This window comes from Buceros rhinoceros, unplaced genomic scaffold (assembly GCF_000710305.1).
Source record: "Buceros rhinoceros silvestris isolate BGI_N320 unplaced genomic scaffold, ASM71030v1 scaffold3757, whole genome shotgun sequence".
Classification (NCBI taxonomy): Eukaryota; Metazoa; Chordata; class Aves; order Bucerotiformes; family Bucerotidae; genus Buceros; species Buceros rhinoceros.
In genome coordinates this window covers 46,255-70,200 of record NW_010423775.1, presented here as the reverse complement: position 1 = coordinate 70,200, position 23,946 = coordinate 46,255, and the positions used below count along the sequence as shown (strand labels likewise).

Genomic DNA, 23,946 nt, shown 5'->3' with positions numbered 1-23,946 from the left:
AGTGCACAGCTGTTGTAGAAGAGAAGTAGCAGCAGGTTTACATTAGTTTAAGCTGATGGAGGAGCTCTAGTCTTAAACTTTTTAAGATGAGACTGGGATCTTTTTGGAGCCTCTGCTCTGACCTTCAAGCTTGTAAACAATTTTTTTTTTACTGTATATTACTATTATGTCTTTGTATATGCGTGTCCCTCTCCAGCACTGAGCATGGAACTCAAATGGGAAAAGTTTACAGATGTGGGGAAAAAAGGGACTGGCCACTTGGGAGGAGTATAGGAACATTGCCAGAATATGTAGGGATGCAACAAGGGAGTCTGAGGCCCTCTTGAAATTAAATCTGGCAAAGGATGTAAAAGACAACAAAATGGGATTATTCAAGTACATCAGTAGCAAAAGGAAGACTAGGGAAAATCTGGGCCTGCAGCTGAATGAGGTGGGTGACCCGGTGACTGAGGATACAGAGAAGGCAGAGTTAATTAATGCCACCTTTGCTTCTGTATTTATTGCTAAGACTGGCCCTAAGGAATTTCAGTACCTGGAGGTAAGAGAGAAAGTCTGGAGGAAAGAAGACTCTCTTAGTCGAGGAGGATTGGGTTAGAGATCATTTAGGCAAGCTGGATGCCCACAGATCCTTGGGTCTTGATAGGATGCACTCATGAGTGCTGAAGGAGCTGGCTGATGTTATTGCTAAGCCATAACACTGGTCAAATTTGAAGGGTCATGAAGAGCAGGAGGGGTGCCTGAGGACTGGAGGAAAGCCAATGTCACTCCAGTCTTCAAAAAGGACGAGAAGGAGGACCTAGGAAACTACAAGCTAATTGGCCTCACCTCCATCCCTGAAAAGGTGATGGAACAGTTCATCTCTAAGGATATGTAGGAAAATGTTGTCAGGACTGGTCAGCATGGACTCATACATGAGGGTAGAACAATGGATGTTGTCGGCCTCAACTTCAGCAAGGCTTTTGACACTGTCTCCTCTAACATCCTGAAAGGTAAACTTCGGAAGTGTGGGTTGGATGAGTGGGCAGTGAGGTGGATTGAGAACTGGCTGAAGGGCAGAGCTCAGAGGGTTGTAAGCAGCGGTGCAGAGTCTACCTGGAGACCTGTAGCTAGTGGTGTTCCTCAGGGATCAGTACTGCATCCAGTATCTTCAGTATTGTTCAGTATCTTCATCAATGACCTGGATGAAGGGATGGAGTGTACCCTCAACAAATTTGCTGATGAAACAAAACTGAGGAGTGGCTGACACACCAGAAGGCCGTGCTGCAATTCAGTGAGACATAGACAAGCTGAAGAGTTGGGTGGAGAGGAACCTAATGAATTTCCACAAGGGCAAGTGTAGGGTCCTGCAATCGAGGAGGAGTAACCCTGTGCACCAGTACAGGTTAGGGGTTGACCTGCTGGAAAGCAGCTCTGCGAAGAAAGACCTGGGAGTCTAGGTGAACAAGTTACCCGTGGCCCAGCAGTGTGTCTTAAGAAGGCCACCAGTATCCTGGGAGTTGAGGGAGGTTCTCCTACCCTTTTACTGTGGCCTAGTGAGAGCACATCTGGAGTAGTGTGTCCAGTTCTGTGTTCCCCAGTTCAAGAGAGACAGGGAACTGCTGGTAGAGCGCAGTGGAGGGCTGCAAAGATGTTTAGGGGACTGGAGCATCTCTCATCCAAGGAAAGGCTGAGAAATCTGGGTCTCTTTAACCTGGAGAAGAGAAGACAGGGGAGTCTTATCAATGCTTATAAATATCTGAGGGGTGAGTGTCAAGAGGATGGGGTCAGACTTTTCAGTGGTACCCAGTGAAAGGACAAGGAGCAACAGGCACAAACTGGAACACAGGTTGTATTCTCATGTCCATCTGGACATGAGAAGAAACTTCCTTACTTTCAGAGTGGCAGAGCACTGGAATAGGCTGCCCAGAGCGGTTGTGGAGTCTCCTCTGGAGAGATTCAAAACCTGCCTGGACATGATCCTGTCCAACCTGCTCTAGGTGAACCTGCAGGAAGATTGGACTAGATGATCCCCAGAGGTCCCTTCCAACCCTGACCATTCTGTGATTGTTTTAGTGGGGTGTTGCTTTAGGCTTTCCAGGCATGGAGCAACAGCTCCATGGTTTGTAGGTCCCTGCCACTACCTTACCCATTTTGTAGGAGTTGCTGCCTCTGTGGGTGTGCAGAGAATTTTATAAAGATGATCATAATCTGATCCAAATAGTCTTGGATATTTGTGTGAAAACACAGCTGTGCTGTATTTTGGAAATGATGGTAAGGTTTTCCTGATGTTCAAGATGGGTAAAATTGCACCTCCCTAGAAGAAAATTAGCAATTAAGTAGAATTGAAACTCTTTAGTTTTTACATGACTTGCAAATTTTTATTTATACAATTTTAATATGCTTTTGGTGGAAGGATGCTAACTATTCTTTTTCTCCCTTTATTCCTTTTTAGCTTGGTTTTACTCTTGGCAATGTGGTTGGGATGTATCTGGCTCAGAACTATGATGTGAGTATCCTTGTATTGTCAGAGTGAAACTGAAAATATAAGGCTGTTTCCCTTAATCGGAACTGAATCAGTCTTTATTTTCATGGTTTATTTTATTTAAACAGGATGCAGATCATACTGACTTCAGTTACAGATGAACTTGAATGTAAATAAAACCAAAACATCTACCTCTTTGGCGACTTCTCTGTGATGGAGTAATGCTTAGAGGCTTCACTGCAGTTGGGGCCCTATGGCACATGTATGGTAAACGGGCATCTACATAAATAGAGACAGGAGAAACAGGAGAGGTTTAGCAGCTGTTCATGGATTGTACTGGTCCCCTGACTCAGTTTCTCTGCTTACAGTGTTCTCCACCCAGTATATCTGTTTGCTGCTTAAAAATCTTCAGAGCATTTGGAATTTCTGTTGTGTACCAATAATGAAAATAAATTTTGAAAATAGCTTTTTCTTCAAGATTCAGTACCTGCTCCTACTTCTAACACTATACTGACTTGCAGTCTGTCTGTCTTACTTTACTCACAGTGAGAGGAGTGAACTTTCTTTCCTCAGTTCTTGCAGTGTACAGAGATGATTTACTGTGAGAGAGTAGAAGATTAGAGCTGAGTCTTCAGTACAAGCTTTTAATTTCTGCAGGGTCAGCAGAATCCCTTGTAAGAGCAGTGCTACTTAGAGGAGTTAATGAAATTTAACATTTTTTCTTTCTTAGCAATCTACATCAGCCTAGTGTGGGGAAAAAAAAAAAAAGCTGTTGAGGCTCAAATCTCTGACATTTAGATTTTGGTTTCCTTTCATCTTCAGTATTCAAGTAATTTTGCTTGCAGAATTCTTATTTTTTGCTCCTTGCTCACGCACAAACTTTTGTGATGCTTCCTCGCCAGTCACTCCAGTAAGAGTACTAATAAAAAGCTCCTTTTCTTTCCAATATGTGTTTTAGTGTTACAAAAATGTAGTCATAAGAACATATTTGGATGTATTAATACATATTGTACATATGGTGTAGTGCTTTTCTGGCAGCACTAATAAAGTATTGCCACAAGAGGGGGTCTTACGCTTTTGATTTGCAAAAAATGGTTCCCTGGGAATGTAACACTGACTTGCAGGATGAACATGGTATTTTTATCGCTGGTATCAAAGACTATTTGTTTTTGATGACATCTAAGATAAAGTTTGCATAATGAGGTCCTAATTCTGCAGCTGTGTGCACATGTGCTTAGTTATAAGCACATGGAGGGTTCTGCTGACAGCAGTGGAGTTTTCTTGGTTTAGCTTAAATGTCAGGTGTGTTACAGGCTGGGGTCTTAAGCTCTGTTTGAGCAAACAAAATTAAGTTTGAAAGGGAGGATAAGAGAGAAACATCTGTACTTATCTGTATTGTATTATCTCAAACCATTCAATGAGAGAACTGCTGTCTTTGGATTAACTTCTGCCTTGTAGCCAGGTCACATATGAAGTAAAAGCCCATGATTTTTTTCACAACCACCAGCAGAAGCTTTGCTTTACTTTCATTTTAATCAGTCCTACATTGTCAGTTCCCGGTTTTAGCTAGAGTCATGAGATAATCTCTTCCTTGCCCTTAGAAGCTGTTGCTTTAGTTTTTAAAGTTTTCAATTTACAGTTGAATTACTTTATCAAATTCTTTTTATTTGCAAGAGAAAGCTGAAGTTTTGAAGTTCACAAGCAGTAAACAGAATTTTCAATCAAGTGTGAAACTGTAGAGGGTTTCCAATTTACAATGGGGTAGAGTTCCCCAGTGGAGAATTTTGGTTTTCACTAGATAGACCAGGAGAAATATTTCTTCATAAATTTATTGAACATATTTACTGCTCTGAAACATCTTTTCTCTTGGTTTGTGAGTGGTATAGTACCATCTAATTGCCCTTCTGGAAGTCATTATTAAAGTCTGAATCACTGTTTAAATTGACTTATTCTTGGCAATTTGTCCTCTTTTTGATGAGGAAGTCAGACTGGTCTTACTAAATTCCCTGAAAAGTGATCTTTTTTTCCTCCCCCCTGTTCCCATCATCACTGGTCAACTTTCAGTCTTAACAATCTGAAATTTCCTGAAGTCTCATGTGACGTGCTTTCATCTGCTGTTTGCATGATGTTGCTTTGTTTTTAACCTCTATGCAAGGTAACAGATCCTGGAAGCATGTATCTTTTAGAAAACAGTTTAAACTTCATAGAATTTCTTGCCGTGCTTATGAGCCTGTACATCTGCTTATGTACCTGAACCTGCTGAGGCTTATGTAGCTCGGGATGTTTTGTTAATTTATGTGGGTTTCGTTTGTTTTTCTATTTTGTCTTTGAAGATTCCTAACATTGCAAAGAAGCTTGAAGAATTTAAGAAGGATGTGGAAGCTAAGAAGAAGCCTCCTAGTGACAAGTCCTAGGAGAGCAATGTTACCCAGTTCACTTCTGTGTGTGCATCAAGGATACAATTTACCTTTCAGGCAACCAAGATCAAGTAGAGGATTGGCATGGGAGGTTCCTCCACTTTAGTCTTCTAGAACTGAAATGTCCTTCTTTTGAAAGAACAGCCATGAACTTTTCCTGGGACTGAGTTTCAAGGGTTTCAGAATTTGGATTTTCAGCTGATATGTGACTGGATGAGATCGTAAGATTGTATTTTCCGTTATTGCTTTTCCTAATATTTTGTAACCCATTTTTACCTGATCCAACTGGAGTCCTGTTAGTCCTGTTACTATGCGTACCTCACACTTTGTAATACCCTAGTTCTTGGAACATGGCAAAAGAAATTAAATGCGGCAGGAAGTAATTTTCATGTTTTCTTCTCATTTATTGTGTCCCTGAGATCCTCATTCTATCATTGGAGATGGGAAAGTTCATTTGTCAAACTATGAACCTGGGGGGACAGTGGGAGCTCCTGCTTTTTCCATTATGTTAAATGATCACTTCCAGTGGTGCAGAATTTGCACAAACATGGCTGATTTCAAATAGGTTAAAATTGATGGCCTTTTACACTCTGTTTCAAATTCATTGTTTTTTCTATTAATGTCTCTTTCTCTTCTTTCCCTTATGCTTGGTTCCTTGAGGATGTTTCTAGAGTGATGGGAAAGATGGGGGAGAGGCGTTATCTTCCATAAATGGTAATGGGGTATGTGGAGGTTGGCAGTCCCATTATGAATCCGAACCACTTCATGTACTTAATGGTCCGGTTTATGTACTTGTTCCAATTATGCTTTTTTACTGGCTTTTGGTGTGGAGTAAAGGCTAGAGATTAATATTTCTATCAAATATGTCAAGTATTCTCATTACTTCCTCATTCCCGTGCATGGTCTTCAGCCTATTGCTTTTGCATTTGGTTGATTGTCTACCATATATTTCCTCAGATTTAGAGCCATTTATCTGCTGTCCCCCTTATTGTTTGTCTGGTATGTTCCTCTTCACCCACTGCTGCCACTAAAAAACCTGTTGTGTGAGAAAATACAGATTGTACTGTAGCACTGTCTTGTTCCGTTTGAATGGAAGGTAAAGTCTGCCTTTGGAAATGGTTGTTTTGCACAAATTCTGTCATAAATTCTGAAGAAAATATTGCAGTACTTTGAACAGATTTAAATTTTATTAACATTCTATCAATTTTTTTCTTTAAAATAGAGTCCTATCAACTCTAAGTTGGTTTAAATCACTGAGTCCACTTAACAGTCTTTTGCAGGACATGAAGGACAAAGAATTGTACTGGAAAGATGTTCTCGTTGCTTTTATTAACAATGCCTGGTTATGGACCACTACAGACAAATAGGAGAAACAACCACAGAGAATTGTCGTCTTCACTCCTTCAGGCTCTTGATTAAAGCACTCTGGTGGGCTGACCCTGTCTGGATGCCAAGTGCCCACCAGAGCTGCTCTATTACTCCCTCTTCAGCTGGACAGAGGAAAGTATAATGGAAGGCTCAGGGGTTGAGATAAGAACAGGGAGATCAGTCAGCATTTACCATCAGAGGCAAAACAAACTTCACTTGGGGAGAAGTTAATTTATTTTTTTACTGATCAGTAGGAAAATAAATATATAAAAAACATCTCCCCCCCACCCCTCCTTTCTTCCCAGGCTTAACTTTAGTTTTGATTTTTTTCTACCTCTTTCCTGCCAGTGGTGCAGAGGGATGGGAAATGGGAGTTACAGTCAGTTTATCATATGTTTCTGCTGCTCCTCCCTTCTCAGGGGGAGGACTCCTCACACTCTTCCTCCCAGGAAGGACTCCCGTCTCCCACAGGAGATGGTCCTTCATGAACTGCTTCGGCGTGGGTCTCTGCCACAGTGTGCAGTCCTTCAGAAACAATGCTGCCATGTGGGTCCCCCATGAGATCACAAGTCCTAGCAGCAAACCTGCTCCAGCATGTGCTCCTTTATTCATAAGTCCACAGGTCCTGCCAGGAGCCTGTTTCAACATGGGCTTCCCACGGCATCAGTCTCCTTTGGGCATATCCACATGTTCTGGTGTGGGGTCCTTTACAGGCTGTAAGTAGGAAATCTGCTCTACCATTAACCTCCATGGGCTGCAGGGGGACAGCTTCTCTCACCATGGTCTTCACTGCAAGCTGCAGGGAATTCTCTGCTCTGGCTGCTGGAGCATCTCCTTCCCCTCATTCTTCAGTGACTTTGGTGTCTGCAGAGTTGTTTTTCTCATATATTCTCTCTTCAGCTGCAGTTGTGCAGGTTTTTTTTTTTCCACTACTGAAATATGTTATCACAGTGATGCTACCACTGTGGCTGATGGGCTCATCCTTGGCCTGTGGCATGTCTGTCTTGGAGCCAGCTGGCATTGGCTCCATTGGACATGGGGGAAGCTTCTAGAGCTTCTTCCAGAAGCCATGCCTGTAGCCCCCTCCGTTACCCTAACCTTGCCATGCAAACCAAATACACAGACCTAGAATGCTTCTCTGTTAGTGTTTTAGTTAGGATAAATATTGTCCCTTCAAAGTGAATTGTCTTTTTACCATGTTTTCATTCTCGTCGGAGGAAAACTGTAGAGTACGTGGTCTGGTTTCCTCTCAGAAGAGATTAAACCAAAAGATGTACTTTGATCTCTATGGGACTAAACCTGTCCATTAGACAGGTCTAGAAACATTCAGAAGTAAAATATCCCAAGCTTTGCACGTTAACTATTTTGCTCTATAGACCCACTGGACTGTGCTGCTTGAAATAAGCATAGCATGAAAGCTTATAAGTACAGGACTTCCCATGTACCTGGTGTCATTTTTGCCCTGTACCCCAGAGCCTTTAATTCAAATACATCTGGGTGGAGTCCCAGATCAGGAGTTTTCTCTGAATCAGCAAAGACACATTTCCAAAATACCTTATGCCAAACTTTCACTTCCTTTTCCACATTGTGGTGATGGCAAAGTTCTTCCACGATGCAGTCCTCCCATGGAGAAAATATTTCTCATCGAAAGATTCTCCTTCTTAAAGGCTTTGAATACATATATATGAGAATTATTGCACCTGTAATTTACCATCCTTCCTTTCACCATCTGTGCTGAGATTGGTAGCTGACCTAAAAGCTTTCAATCATTGCTAGTGAGTATTTTGGCCAGTTTAAAAGCTGTCTCAAATCAGCCAGTCTTACTAGCTACATTAACAAGTCTCCCTAAAATAAACACTCAGAAAACTCAAGGAGAAATTATTTTTACCACCTAACATTAGTTATGAGAAACCTTGCAGTAGCAGCATGTGTTAAAGACACAAAAAATGTTCTTGGTGAAGGGAGTTCACAAATAAAGTACAGCTCTGTGAAATAGTAGTGTACACTCTGGGCTTTGAAAGGGGTTTCCATTAGACTTCATAGAGCTCAGACCAGACTGAAGGAACTGTCTTCCACACACAAGCGCTTTTCCATAGAGTGAGACAGAACTGCACAGCTGTTTTAATGCGTTCATTAATGTGGTGAACTTAATTCCCCCAGCCCCACCCCTGGCTCTTACAGTTTTATTCTTGAATATTGAGATTATTGAAAAATTCTGTCTCTAACCCATTGCTTGTCATATAAAATTATATTAGTGTTTAAAATTGGATTATTTCTTTCCTCAAACATGCCTTATGTTATTTTCTCTCTTTAGATGTAGATGAGAAGGGAAATAATATTCAAAATCTCTATTTGTTGCCAAACAGGCATCTGTTACTCTAAAACTGTAATTTGGAGTTGGAGCTTTCAGCTGAGCATTCCAAGCAGATGTTAGGATTTTTTTTTCTGTCCTATCAGATTATAAAGTGAACCAGCTACAGCTGTAGTGCTGTAGAAACATACGCTCATTAATATTAAAGACGGGACTTCTTATGTGTTCCACACTGTTTGCAACACTTTCTGGTTTAGCTTACGCTGTCTTTTTTTGTCCTGCATAGTCAGCTGGAGAGTTGGATAACATTATAACACAGTTCCTACGTATAACATGTTTTACATAACTGATTCAGCCTGAGGCTATCCTAGACAATAGTAAAGGTTAACCTTATGTTTGAGAGGATGGAGAGTGCACACAGATAATGACTGTTTGATGCAGATCTTGCACCTGAGGGCTCAGAAGGCTTTAGATGCAGTGGTGTCATAGCAGGTTGTAAAGGATGAATGAACCTTCAAGATACTTAGGAGCTAGTTACCTACTTAACATGAGTACTGTGAATTTCTGCATGTTCAAAATGCCTATGTGGGTAGCTGGAATTGCCAGCTAAAATATGCAGTCTTTTTTCCGTTGCTAAAAGTAATTGTCTTCATTTTCATGTATTGATTATTTTTAAACATGTCCTAGGAGCTGAAGGGTTGAGGCAAAAGAGGAGGAAAGGAATAATATGAGCCACTAACAGACTTGTGAAGTATTTACTTTGAACTGAGACTGTTACCTTGTAATGTAAAATGCTGCCCTAAGGCTCTTGTAAACCATCTTCCATTGAACACAGTAAAGGGTTAATACTGAAAATATAAAAATGCCAGATAGCAAAACTAATTATTAGCTTGCTGGGCACCAGAGCTCAAATAAAGATGGTGGGTTTACCTCACAGACCTTCAGTAACGTGGATTTGATATCACAGAACTGGAGCCTCTGGAGCATGAAACTGGAGTCTCATGCTGTGCGCTCCATCCCTTGATCTTTGTGGCCATTGGACACTGCTTGCTCCATTATGCTCATGTGCCTCCTGTACTGGGAGGCCCAGAACTGGACGTAGCAGTCCAGATATGTTTCACCAGGGCTAAGAAAAGGGTAAGGATTACCTCCTCCCTCAACTGCCTAATGCAGCTCAGGGTGCTGTTGACCATCTTTGCCTGAAGGGCGTATTCCTGACTCATGCTCAACTTATCCACTAGGACCTCTAGGTCCTTTTCTGCAAAGCTGATTTTCAACTAGACAGCTCCAGCTTGTACTGCTGTGTGGGTTTATTCCTCCCTAGGTATGAGACTTTGCATTTCCCTTGGTTGAACTTAATGAGATTCATGTTGGTCCATTTCTCTTGCTTGTGAAGGTTCTTCTGAAAGACAGCACAGCCGTCTTGTGCATCAACCATTCTTCCTAACTTTGTACTCTTTACAAATTTGCCAGGGGTGCACTCCACTCTATTCTCCAGGCCATTAGTAAATATGCCAGTGTTCTTTAATTCATATTGGCCAAGGTATTTTCCCCTGGGATACACCACTAGAGACTGGTCTCCAGCTAGACTTTGTGGTACTGACCATAACTCTTTAAGCCCAGAATTTCAGCTATTTCAGTCCACCTTTCCATGCTTCCTCAAATTCTCTGTGAGATTGTTGGGGGAGGCCGTTTCAAGCCTTGCCAAACAACATCAGTTTCTCTTCCCTCATCCACCATTTTATCTAGCCATTTTATTACACATGTGCCAGGCTGGTCAGGCATCGTTTCCCCTGCATAAATTCATGCTGAGTACTCCCAATCAGTTTCTTGTCCTTTGTATGTTTGATAACAGCTTCCAGGAAGGTTTGCTCCATCACCTTCCCAAGGATTGAAGTGTGACTGACCAGCCCATAGTTCACCAAATCTTCCTCTTTGAAGATAGGAGTGACTTTTGCTTTCTTCCAGTCCTCAAGGGCTTCCCTAGATCACCATAATGTTTCGAAGACAATAGAGTGGCCTTACAATTACATGAACCAGCTCCCTCAGCATTTCTTTTAGATTTCCTTTTTGCAGCTGATGTGATGTGCCTATTAAGGCCCTTCTTGTTACAAAGTCAGTAGCCAAGGGTGATTCCAATGCAGTCAGTGCCCTCACCGGTAAGGCACAGCCCCAGAGGTCTGCACACAGCAGGCAGCTCCAGTGGCTAATAGTGGGATCCATTGTCATCCCCAGGCACAGCAAGGGGGTGAACTAGGCCTAATGTCCTTTCTAAGAAGTCTCTGGGGCAAAAGGACTCAGAGCCAGAGAGCTGACTGGAGATGAGCTACAGCATGGGCTTAGCATCCATCCAAGAGACAAGGCCAAAGGAGCCTGGAACTTCGGGTTTGTGCTTAAGTGGAGCTCATGGGCCTGATGGAAGAAGGTATGGGTGGAAGTCCCTGGTGAGACTGGCCAGCGCCGTGAAGGCACTCAGGGCTCTGGCATTGGCCTTGCTAACCCCATTCGACCCAGGTAACTCACTAGGATCTCCTGCCACCTTCTGTAAAAATGGACCGTACTTCAGAGGAATTACTCAAAGACAGAGAAAAGTTTAATGAAGCCAACTCTTTTTTTCTTTGTATTTTTACATTAGGTGGCATTGTCTACATCAGAAACCTTCATTATGAATTCGGGTAAAGATACGTGACTCCTGTTAATGTAGACTGTCACTCTTCACAGTGATTTCTGATGAGTAAAGTAACATCATGCTGATCTGGCAGCACAGGACATTTCTCATTGGTGCTGCTGTCTTTGTATTTTTACATTAGGTGGCATTGTCTACATCAGAAACCTTCATTATGAATTCGGGTAAAGATACGTGACTCCTGTTAATGTAGACTGTCACTCTTCACAGTGATTTCTGATGAGTAAAGTAACATCGTGCTGATCTGGCAGCACAGGACATTTCTCAGTGGTGCTGCTACAGGGGTTGTGGTATCACTCAAAGAATTTATTATTACCTTTGTGAGGGCAGGATTTTTCCCCTGTGGTTCTCCTTCCTGGTTTGCCTTTGTCCTGTGGGTCTGGCAGCTGTGTGCACCAATGGCTCCTCCGTGTTACAACTCCTCTATGCATGCTTTCTTGGAAAGATTTGTTATACATGCCGGGCATCTGGAAATGGGCTTTGAAGGGCCCAGACTGCTGTCGGCCCAGATTTTACGCGGCCCTTAGACTACTCATGAAATGTTGCAAAGGAAGAAATTGAAATTTTCAGAATTAATATGGAGTTGATTTCGTAAACCTAGATTGTATCTGTGTTTGCAGAAACACGACTGAGAATTGGTATTCGAATGTAAAAATCAATATTCACTGTATGTGATGCAGAACTATATGGAATATTAGGAAGTGATGGGGGTTGTTGGAGTGCATGTGTGACTGGTAAACTCCACAGGGAGATTTCCTGAACAGCTCTTCTTATTTCACAGGGACAAGAGATACTTAGTTCTATTTGTAGCACATCTTAGTGGTATATGCTAACTTTTACTTCTCAAAGTCCCAAAACAAGGTCATTTTTATTGAATTTGGACTGAGATAAAATAGCTGTGGATGTTATTTGGTTTTTCTCCTGACACATACAATAATCACAGATGGTCAATTTTACTTTCTCAAAAAATAAAACAAATTTTGTAAATGGCCTTTAGAGCAGATGTTCCCGCCAAAGTGATTCTGCCTTTAGTCTAGGCATCTGGAAAATACCTAAATACCTCATTCCTGTAAGTCATTGATTAACACCATAACTACACTAGTAACGTTCCTACCCTGTGAACCCAGATGCTGGACTGGAGCTTACTGTTGGTTTTCTGCGTGAAATCAGAGATCCTGCAACCTTTCATCACACTGATTAGAACTCTTCTTTGACAACTGCACCTTTGGGTTCAAAGATGCAACCCAAGTAAAAAGATACTAATCAATGTATGAAAAAAAAAGAATAGCCTGTTTTAAATCTATTATTCCCATTTTCTCCAAACCAGAGAGAACTGAACAACATGTGTACAAGTATTAAGTATAGCTATCAAGCCCTGCTTTTTTTCCCCTGAGAAATTAAAAATTATTCTATTAGCTACAGAGTGAAGAATTGCTCAGTATAAATCACCTCAGTTTACTTCAGTTAAATTGTTCGGGTTTTATATCACTGTGAAAAAAAAATATATGTAGCCTTAATAGGATTCTAGTGAAAGATACTATAAAACTGTAAGATCAAATAGTATATAGCTCGTATACATTAGTTAATGTATATTTTCTCATGTACTTTCTTATGTCTTTGTTGAAATGAAGGAAATTGTCCCTGTACGTCTAAGGGCAGAATGTGGCTGTGATGCATTCACTGACTGATCTGATATGGAAAAAGAGCCAATACAACACAGTGTCTTCCTGCAAATGCCTGTTGAGACGTGACAGTAACAAGTGCCAACAATAGCAAACATGGAAGTGTGCTGAGAGCACCAAAACAGGAGGGAAGGCTGCTGGGGAAACTCCTTGCCCGAGTCCACTCCAAATTTCTCTGCACCAATCTCATGAGACACAAACTATGCCAGAGGCTCATGGAAAAGTTTCTGAAGAAATACTGCTTGAGCTGTACAACCAGCGCGAAGCAATTTCCATTACGAAGTGCTATTTGTGTTATTGCCTAGGAGGGTTGGTGGCCACCTTCTTTGATTTGTGAGTAATCCTGGTTCTCCCTAAAGCTGATTGGCACGCCAGCTGCTCGACTCTCTTGCAAATGAAAATATCCTGTGTTCATATCCCCTGGGAAAGGTGAGGGATGGCAAGGCCTGATGGGAGCTGAGCTGAGCAATAAGTATTAGGACGGTGGAGAGTGATTTGTGGCTGAGCAGCTAGGCAATTTGAAGATGGTGGTGGATGAAGCGTGAAGTGAAAAGGATTAGAAGATGAGTGCACAGTAAAAGGCGCAGAGCAGCTAAAGCCTTTGGAAGAGATCCAGCCAGAAAGAGAGTTTCTTGGCAGGGGGAGAATGGTTGAAAGTAATTGTAGGGACTGTGAACAAATAGATGTCCTGCTTGTTGTGCGTGGGGACGGAACCCTTGACACTGCAGACACCCCCACCCACTGAATTGCTTGTACATGTAGAAAGTTGCCCATATTGGTGGACAGACTTTGCAGCCCCTTTCTCCTGCTTTAGCGGATTCAGCACCGGGTGCAGCTTACTGGAGAACTGCAGCTTGTGCTGGGAGGGAGGGCAGGGTGCCTCTGCTTTGAGCACTACATCAGGGTCTGTGCCCAGTAGGAGCCACTTGCTGGGGAGCAGGAAGACACCCAGGAAGAGGAGCCAGAGTGATGTGGAGGATTTGGATCCCAGAAAGAGGTGTGAGTTTTGTATGCGGGATTGTAGCAGAGAAGCAGGCTCAGGACAGGGTGAACACAGCAACTGGGAGGTGAGAAGAGTTGAAAAAAAAGTGAGGCTGAGGTCTTTTTTTATGGATTAGAAAGTCATGGGAGTACACTGAACCATTGTTTCACAAAATTTGTTTTTCAAAATCAGTTTTACAGGAACTACTATGGATAGCAATTATTTTGCTAAAGGATGCTGCCGCCTACTTTTGATGCGAAGGCTAGGACACGGTTTTGTGATTTTCCCATTTTGCTTCCCCTCTGCCACCCTATGACCTCTTATTATATCTGTTTATTTCCAAGACAAGTCAGCAGGATCCCTCTGTTTTGACAGAAGCAGTAAACCTGCTGTCTCAACACAACTTCCCTAAGGGCTTGGTGGGTTATGAGGTGAAATGTATCCTATTTAGATTTTCATAGAGCAGCAGAATGTGCAGTAGTGAATAATTTTTATTGACATTTTATTTTTGCAGAGTAGACATTCACACTAACATCTAAAGAGCGTAGATTATAAGTGAAAAACATAAAGATTCATCAAAGTATATATAGACCGTGTGATTACATGAGATCCAATCATCTTAATATACAGCTTAAATGCTCTGACATTAAAGAAATTATTAAAACCAGGTCATCATACAAGAGAAGGTTTTCTGAGTACCACAAGGATCCGGTCACAAAAGCAGGGCATTCACTTTGCAGGTGATAAAGAGATTGGCCTTTTGGTTTGGTAGCTATCTGCTCTATGTCAGTGTTTCCTACATTTGAAGTTCCTGCTCTCTGGGCTGTAAGAGAGCAGGCGAGTGGGATGTTCAGTGAATGTGCACAACGGGGAGATACACCAGCACCACTCCAGTTCAGCCCTCTCCCTTCTTACTCATGGAGTGGCGCTGAGTGCCTTCTTGGATGAGATTGTACTTTCTCTGTCAGGGGAATTGTAACTGCGTGACTGTCTAAACAGCAGCCAAAGAAAGAGGTGAGCAGTGGGTCTGTTAGTCTGGTAAGGTTTTGCTAGTCACGGATTCCCCTGCTGAAAAAGCTCCCACTGCAGTACAATGATAAGGAAAGAAGGTATTGAACAGAACTTTCTGTTTCTGAAGCTCTTCCTTTCAAAGCGGAGTTGCAAGTAGTGCAATGTTGGAAACTTTATAGTAGTGCTGTGAAAAAAAAAAACATTTTCCTTCCAAGTAGGCTTCTTCCTGTTTGGTGATTTCTATTATTCCTTTGAAGTGCTGTAGCTGGTAATTGGTAGCTGTATTTCTGTCCAGGCCATATCGATTTGGTAGGCAAGTGGTTTTTTCCAACATAGTCACCTCAAAAGAAGAAGAATAATTTGCCTTTAAAAGAAGTAGGCTTATAAAACTCTGGGTTTGAGAAATCTCACACTTCATTCACTGTAGGAGTCAATGGTAGGACTGAATATCCTACTACTGAGTACACGAATTATGTATACTTGTCTTCTGTCATTGGAGTTCTATACCCTCTGTTTTACAAGTCTTACAAAATTGTTCCAGGGCATGAAAAAGCCATAGTCAGAGAATTTTGAGGAGAGGGGATTTTTTGAAGTTACAGTATCACAGGGAAAGCAACAACAGAGCAAAGCTAATCTCCTTTTAACTCATGCTGATTTCTGGAACTGAAAAGCTTATGCAGAAGAACTCCAAGTGCATTTTCTTAATGGTTTGGTAAGGATCCTGGTTTTCTCCTTTCTTTCGTATGTGCAATGTAGGTTTAATATTTTGTCCCAACTCGCTTTGGTCTTGCACTTTTTTCTTTTTCTTTTCTTTTTTTTTTTTTTTTCATGGAAGATTATGTTTGGCTAGTGATGTTGCTGACCGCTGCCCATTCTGGGAAGGTATTCAGCTGGAAGAGTCTAATTCCCCAAGTGTTAATTGCCACTGTGACAACAGCCAGACCAATCAGATTTACACCCAGGCCAGCTTTCACCTGCAAAAGCAAAATGCATCAGAACAAGATCAATGACAACTTGATCAAAACCAGTTTACATAGAAAAAAGAAGGCAGTAGGATGTATGTGCATATGTGTTTTGACTTATATGTAGTGTGGTAAATTATGTATAGTGATTTCTAGAGCCAAAAAAAGCATGGTGAGTGTTATGTATCTGAGTGTACATTGTGGGAATGTTCAGGAGTGAGTGATAGTCAATGCAGCTCATTGGAAAACTGCTTAGTTTGGCACTTGAACTTCTCAATCAGATAATCAGAATGAGGAATAGCAGGGTGGTAACTACATGACTTACTGTGGAGCTATGTGATAAATCTAATTTCTCATGCTCTCCTGCTCTTGTCTTAACAGGTCAATGCAAAGTATTGGATACTCCTGTTCTTTGATAACTATTTAGACCTTTACATTAATAAAAAATAAAGGTGAGAAATGTGCATATCCTACAGCAGGTGTGTGGATGTTAACCTGACAGGTCAGTCCCGTAACAGCAGTGGAGATTGATATGACTTTATATTAGCACCAATATCTTCATTACTATTATTGGCTGCTGGATGTGGGGACAAGCTGTTGAGGTTGCATGAACCGTGAGAGGATATACCCAATTTCAAGACTCACCATATCTTTAATCTGGCAGTGCCCATAACTGAAGACAATGGCATTTGGAGGATTACCCACTGGCAGCATAACAGCAAATGAGATACACATGGTGACAGGAATCAGGGTGTATAAAGGGTTGATAAGCAGGGTTTCTGACTGGAAAGAGAGAGGGAGAGAGGTGCTTCGCTTACTTAACCAATAAAAGCCACTGTTCACAATTAGGATGAAGGAACTCTCTCCAATTTATGTGAAGGTAAGTTTCTGTGAATTGTATCTCCCCAGTTTCTAAACTTAAGTGTCAAAATCTTTTTAGAGGTGTTTTTTAGAGTAGAGTAGTGCTATAATTTGGAGCTGGGCTTGCTCTCTTGAGACTTGGGCTTGTCTCTTCTCTTGAGACAATTCACATGGAGGGAGGGTGGAGATTGCTACTGTGAAGCCATCTGTGTTCTTTCTCCCACTCGTTCTGTGTGCTATTCTGTGTTGTGTCTTCTGGGTCTTTACACTGTCTGCCACTTCGGTATTCATCCAAGAGAAGTCACAACAGGTTTATATGGAGAACTTGCTTCTTTCAGGTGCTGGAAATACTGAGACCATTACGTGAAGTCTTCCTGAGCAGTGGTTAAGAGAACTACTTGTTCATGTTCCAAACTTGCATGGCGAGAAGACAGTGGTGATGGAATATTCTTTATAGTGGTCTAAAGAATTGTTCTTCCACTGCAGCCTTCAGTAGTCATGAAATTTTGCATTTTCGTTTACATTGTTATGGCCTAGTTTTATGTCAGAGGGAGAGGGAAAGGTATTCACTAGGTTAACTTCGTTTTGGAAAGTGTCTCCAGATTACTTTTACAGTCAAAAAAAAAAAAAAAGAGAAACTGCCTTAACATGACAGTTCAGACTACTAAAAGTAGATTACTGTTCTAAATTTCCCTTTGGAATAATCTCTTTCTGGAATGGAACAGAGGTAAATTTGAACTTGTAAGGTGTACAACCATAACTGTTTTCATCTGACCATATCTTCACATTAACTCAGAGCTGTTCAAATAATGTACTTTGGGACAATCCCATAAGATTGCTATAACAGGGAAACACAACCTGCATTCTGCTTAACATTACATAAAAGAAGAGAAAGAAGACAGTTTTCTATAACCGCTTCTAATTTAAACTGTTCCAATTTAAAGTGAAATTTGTATCTCTTTCTTCTGTCTTTGTCACCAGTTTCCTGATTTTTTTCTCTCCCTTACAAACATCTCTGCTTTCCATGTAGGATGATAGTATGCTTACCAGATCACCCTCTTGAACACATTTAAATCTGATATAAAATCCACTACTACAGTCTCTTCTTAGATGTCATGAGTGGGTGACTACTAACTAATGGATTGATAAGAGTACCTCAAGCTTTATACGGACTTCACCGATAGCATTGTTGATAGCATTGTCATCTTTTGCTGTACTTAAGACTGTGCATCCTTCAGTGCAGGAGCTATGTTTTCACTTTGTCTGAGAGGTATTGAATGAGTTTCTTTGTGCTAAAATATGCTTTTGGCTGCCCGAGTTTGTTATTTTTCCTTAGCCCAGGACTGCAGAACAGTAGCTTGGGAATCGAGGCTGGGTTTTATGTGAACAGAGTGCCAACACTCTGACGTCATGAAACATTTCCACGAGCCCATCAGGAAACAACAGACTAAAAAAGTCATTGTTTTTACTCACCATGCTGCATAAAATAGGCAGAAAGATCGTTATGGTTGCTGGATTACTAACAAACTCTGTTACAAGGGACACCAAAATGCAGGCCAGCAGAGTTACAGCCCAGTAGGGAAGGCTGCTCAGGGAGAGCATTTGGTGTCCAATCCATGTGGAGAGGCCAGAGGTCTGCGGGAAGGACAGAAGAGCAAGAATTCCTAAATACTCAGTATGTTTGTAAAATAGATTTTTCTCTTTGGGGCAGTTTGCATCAGAGAATTCCATCAGAAAATAAAGTTTAGGCCAATGCTTTCTGCATTTTCTTTTGTTCAGTAAACTGGGTTTCACTGCAGTGCCTAATGAAACAGTTGTCCGTAGTAACAAAGAGATACATTTAGCAGTCAATAACATTGAAAGGGCACTGAGGCTGATCTTCCCTCTTTCTTCAGCATGTGGACTGGAGTATTGCAAATTGTTGGTGAAGGGTTGTACGGTATTGTGTATTAAAATACACAAATGTAATTGTTTACATGAGGGAGTCTATAGCAGAGCTGGAAGTGTGTTCATGAATAACACTGAGCATAGACATAGTCAGGAGAGCCTGGAGTATATTTGTCCAGTCAGCGCTAGGAGCTGACTCAGTTGCCTGAAGAGGAGCATCCAGTGGCAGCAGACATGTTCCCCCTCTGTCTGGATAGCTGCTAGTTGAGAAAGGTTTCCCTCAGATCTTGTGTTATGTCTGTCAGCCTTGCAGGTACTAGGTACTGTAGGTACTCTAAAGCATTTGAAATGGCAGATGCTTACACGATTGACTTGAGCCCTAACCACCTTTTTGTTAGCTAGATAGCTATCCATTAAGTGCAGGAAGAAGCGACTAGGTTATGCACAAACTTGGAAGTATCCATATTGTAAAACCAAACTGGGGAGCATACAAAGGGGTGAAAATCCAGGTTTATGATTTTTTGTTAGGGTGGAAGATAAAATCTAAATCAGTACCTTGCATCCAGCTGCTAAGGCATAACCTCCTCCTACCAACACTACAATCTCCCAGGGCATGGTCTTCTGGAAGTCATTCCAGGTGATGATGGGATCCAGTGTGTTGATGTCTGTCGACTTTTCACCATCTCCTATATCAAAATAAAGCACGTGTGTGATCAGTATTACATTGGCCTTTTTGCAAAGATCTTCATATTTTTCTCACTAGTAGGAATAATGTAGTAGCCATGGGAGTTATCTCAAGAACTATCTGTGAGAGGGGTGAAGAAGAAGCACGCAACCTGTCTCTCTGGTTAACTCAGCCTTAGAAAATGCAGTACATGAATTCCAAATGTCCTGAATTCCCCTTGGCTGCTGTGTTGTTGTGAGTAGTTATAAACCCTTGTGTTTCACTCTATAGCTTTTAGAGGTACGATGCTCTGTTCCATATATGTATGTGCGAACTATCTATGGACTAGAAATATGGAGTTACAATGGCATTATTTTCTCTCAAAGAAGGGCATTTTCTCTCTCTGACAGGCCATGAAGCTCGATAAAGCACTTTTATACTCCTAGGTTTTATCTGAAGACATTATATTTTATAGGTGCCCGAGCATTTTCTTGAAGTAGGAGTTAGAGAGTGTAGTTTTTCCTAAATGCTGCATAATACATGTCAGTATAAAAAAATAAATGTACTTATATACATTTGTAATCTCTATGTAAGACTCTATGCAGGCAGTTCTATTTTCATAGAGTGCTGAAAGTCTGAACAAAACCACTGAGTGCTACCCAAACTTGGATGTGAAATAGCAATCATTATTATTATAAAGAACACTGTGAGAGAAGAATTATGCAAAATTAGAACTTTGTCTGACATTTACTGACTGCTCTCATGTTTATTTTATGGCATTATTAATTATTTCTGCTGTAAAAGTGATGACCAAATTATTTACTAGAGCTTATCTTCAGCCAGTTTTGCGAACATCTGCATTGTAGTTCTCCATGTGGTCTGAACTTTCCTAAAACTCAGTCCTAAATTTTGATAACTACATTAAGACAGAAGAGGTGGTGGCCTCAGATATGCCAGATTTATTTGTCATCTGCTGGATGAGACAATATGAACTAGAGCAACAATAAAAGGGGGCTTGATGTAGGAAGGGCTGGTATCAGAGGAGAAATTGAATCCTGACCTTCCACAATAAAAATCTCTTCATGGAACGTTTTACAGAGAACAGAAAAAATGTCATTAAAGGCAATGGAAAATGTGCCAGATCTCTTCCCCCAACTCTCCCCACCCCCCCTGCATCCTCCTCACCTTTTTCCCTTTTCCCAAAACATGGCTTTTTTGCTGGAATCAGGAAAAGGAGAAAACCAAGAAATACAGAGACAGTGGCATCAGTCCGGTACCCTTTCCTAGGAAAAAAACGGTGGATTTATCATAAAAACGCATTAGCAGAAACGTTTCCAAACCAGGTACACGTCTCCATGCAAATTGTTGCAGGTAACGTTGTATTTCTACATCTGAAGTCTTCCTGACAGCCCACTAGAAAAATATGTCTGTATACTGAGCGTACAAATTGGATTTTTTTCCCCATCTATTAAACTGACTCTTGTAGCCAACCTCAATCACTGCTGAACAATTTTTAGTATTCCAGTGAAAAAAAGAAATCCCTATTGGCTTACGAATCTATTAACTTGTAAGTACAGAAAAATATTGTGGTTACTGGAAGCAAGAAACAGTAAACACATTCTGGGGAAAAGTCAAACCCAAGTGGTTCTTTAGAAATGAACTGTAGATTGATTTTAAATAAAACATTTAAAACTCATTCTGAAAAAGTATTTTGGGGAGTGCCAAACTCCAGAGATCCTCATAAAATCCCAATATTAGAAATAGTTTTTCTGTCAAAATTAAGATGAAAAATTTTTAAAATTGTATGCAGTAAAAATGTAAAGAAAATTTAAATTCAAATCACTTATTTGGTATGCATTGTGTGATACAGTTGCTTTTAATATAATATATTTCAACATTATTTAAAATAAAGAAAAATTATTTGCTTCAGTCGCCAGTCTGTGTAATATTTAATTAAAATTGACATTTTCTTGATAAAATTTATCTTCAGAAAAATATACTTTTTGTCAAAAATTATTTCAAACTAAAATTGAAAAAGAATTTGATCTGAAATATAGTTGCAATCTATTCCAGTGACAGCTTCTCTATGAATACGCTAAAATGTTCTTTAACTTCAGAATCTGACCCTCCTATTTTTTTACATTTGTAATATGCTTATTTTACATTTTCTACTTAATTCACTCTGTTTACTGAGAAAGAATGCAATTTACCACGATGTGAACAGATTTAGTTTAAAAAGCAAAAATCCTGATTTTTGAAGAAAACTTTCATTTTTCAGCACCTTTTTAAAAGCAGCCAATGATCTTTTAAGGCCAAAACTTATTGCAGAAAGCCAGAAGTAAGGCCATATTCCTGTACAGTTGTTTAGGGAATTTCACTTACTTCTCAAAAAAAGATGACCATCCTGGCACAAAGCCAGGCTCACGAGTAAACCAAAGCAGGGTCATCAGAATGAAGAAAAATCCAGTCACCATCTCAGGATAGCTAGAAATAAAATAAATTAAAAAAAAAAAAGCCATAAATTAAATCCAAGGTCTGTCTGAAAACCTGAGAACAATGTCCATAAGAAGTAAGAAAGTAGAAATTGATTCCAAGAAAAGGAGAAAAAATAGAAAGGAAGATTAGTTTGTACTAAAGAATTCTATATTTGGCTCCCAGCTGATAACTATCCAAACCCAGTAAAAAAAGTAAAAAAAGGCTGAAAATATCTGTCTGAATCTGCAATTCAATCATTCATGGGCAAGACCTGAAGGAAAATATTCATAAATGCTTGGTTTGTATTTACATTATTGGATCAGAGAGGTTGACAAGGTAAATCTCATGTTACTGTGCTACTGTAAACACTTTCTATTGCATTTTTTCAAAGTGTGAAAAGAGTAAGAACAAACGACAGTGTAAATTAGCACAGATATTTTATATATGGAATAAATATAAGGTGACTTGAAGATACTGAGCTGTAATTTAGGATAGATTGAAATTAAGTGTGGTTTCATATTTAGGTACAGTCTGAGCAACAGTCTAGATTCAGAGTTGATGATACTCAGTAATTAGTAAGTTGAACTGTCAATATTTCAGCTGGACAATACAAAAATTTTTGTGGAAATATGGATTTTATGAGGTACCATCCCTTTAGAAAAATGAAAATCTTGCAAAATAATCTTTTCAAGAGACATTTCTTGCCACTGTGAATAAAGATTGTGGGCAACTGGGAGGGCTGGACATCTCATGACTTGGGAGATTGCTGCAGAGCCTTTGCTAGCAGTGAACTTGTATCCTCCAAAATAAGTATGTGCCTGATTTGGGGAGTCCTTTAATGATTTAATTCAAAGGTAGAGACAAATCTTGACTCAACTGACCTTTAGACCCTGGTATAAGTCTGAATCTTTCCTTCTATTTCCTTTCTCTTTAGAAGTAAATAAATGGGTAAATAAATCCATGCTTGTAACAGTCTTTGATTTTAGTTACTTTTTGCATTTTATTCTACTCTATCCTGGAAAGGAGGAGAAAGAACTGACAGTTTAGGAATAATTTACATGAGCCAAAGGCAAGATGGAGGGCAAGATGAGAGGATGGTCCTTCCTAGAGAGGCAAATTCCCGAGAAAGGCAGATCTGTTTTACCTAACATTTCCCAGTTTCTTATATTCTTCTTGAATTCTTCTCTCTGACATTTCTTCCCGTTTGGTCTTCTTCTTCTTGCTCACAGAACAGGTCTCTTTGAAACTGAAGCAGGTAGCACAGCAAAATTAGACAAGATCATCAAGTGGGGAGGAAAAAAACCAAACAGTGATGAAAAATAACAGGCAAACCAAAAATTCCAGTTGACAGGGGCAGTTAGAAGAAGATGTGGCTGGAGCAAGGCCTGATGGCAATGGGAAGGGAAACTACTGCATGTGATCTTTAGGTAGTCTAGTTTCCAGATCTTCTGAGAATCAATTCCAGAGTTAGTAGGAAGGCCCCCATGGTGCCCTAAGACTGACTGGTGTCACTGAGCCATCCTGAGACTTTGTGTGGGCTTCCTCAAACAGCTGGCAGTGGCCAGATTTTTCTGGTGCCAAAACCTCCAAAGGTTATGGCTAATTTCTATCGTATTAAAGACTGTGACAAAGGCCAGCTATCAATAGATTTTTTTAAGGGGGGAACTGTGTGCTTTCGAGTTGGATCAGAGGTATCCCACGCATATGGTGCCCAGTTCTGGCTTTTGAGGCCAAGTTTGGCTTGAATATTCAGGTTTCACAGTAAGTAATGGGGGAAGGCTGTGCTGAGGATCCAAAGAACTTTCACTAAGAGTAGCTGTTTCTAAGCCGGGCACCACCAGCGTGACACCACTGGCACCAGCGTGGCTGCAGAAGCCAGGACAATCAGCCCAGTGTTTGGGCCTGGTGAAAAATGCGTGTGCTTCTACTGGAGACATACAAGCAGATTGCATAGCTGAACACATTTAAACCTGCTATACATTTATATGAAACTTAGGTGAAATCCTTAGTTTATTCAGATTGCCTTCATAGTATAGCAAAGCCTGGACATTCCTAACTGAAATTAAGATGCTTGCATGTTCACTTTAACCTTTGCCTTTTATTCTTTCCAGTAGCATCACTTTGCTGTGCTTTAGGCCAAAGATCTCTGCTTTTTTGCTCCAGCTGTACCTTCCGTCGT

At 40.6% G+C, this 23,946-nt stretch overlaps 2 protein-coding genes across 2 annotated transcripts in view; one reads left to right on the top strand and one right to left on the bottom strand.

Moving 5' to 3' along the window:
- The first annotated feature begins 361 nt into the window (after window positions 1-361).
- LOC104497281 (chromosome unknown open reading frame, human C7orf73) lies at window positions 362-5,261 on the top strand. Its single transcript, XM_010140516.1, has 3 exons — window positions 362-538; window positions 2,432-2,485; window positions 4,795-5,261. The coding sequence occupies exons 1-3, from the start codon at window positions 362-364 to the stop codon at window positions 4,873-4,875; spliced, it is 312 nt and encodes a 103-aa protein (XP_010138818.1). The 3' UTR covers window positions 4,876-5,261.
- A 10,493-nt stretch (window positions 5,262-15,754) lies between these two features.
- The window catches only part of SLC13A4 (solute carrier family 13 (sodium/sulfate symporter), member 4), a 25,483-nt gene continuing 17,291 nt past the window's right edge, over window positions 15,755-23,946 (bottom strand). Inside the window, exons 10-16 of the mRNA XM_010140515.1 lie at window positions 22,912-23,013; window positions 21,675-21,776; window positions 20,467-20,575; window positions 19,184-19,300; window positions 18,215-18,376; window positions 16,526-16,663; window positions 15,755-15,892 (exon numbers count right to left, since the gene is read on the bottom strand). Of these exons, the coding sequence (XP_010138817.1) occupies window positions 15,755-15,892; window positions 16,526-16,663; window positions 18,215-18,376; window positions 19,184-19,300; window positions 20,467-20,575; window positions 21,675-21,776; window positions 22,912-23,013 (868 nt within the window). The remainder of the gene's footprint in view (window positions 15,893-16,525; window positions 16,664-18,214; window positions 18,377-19,183; window positions 19,301-20,466; window positions 20,576-21,674; window positions 21,777-22,911; window positions 23,014-23,946) is intronic.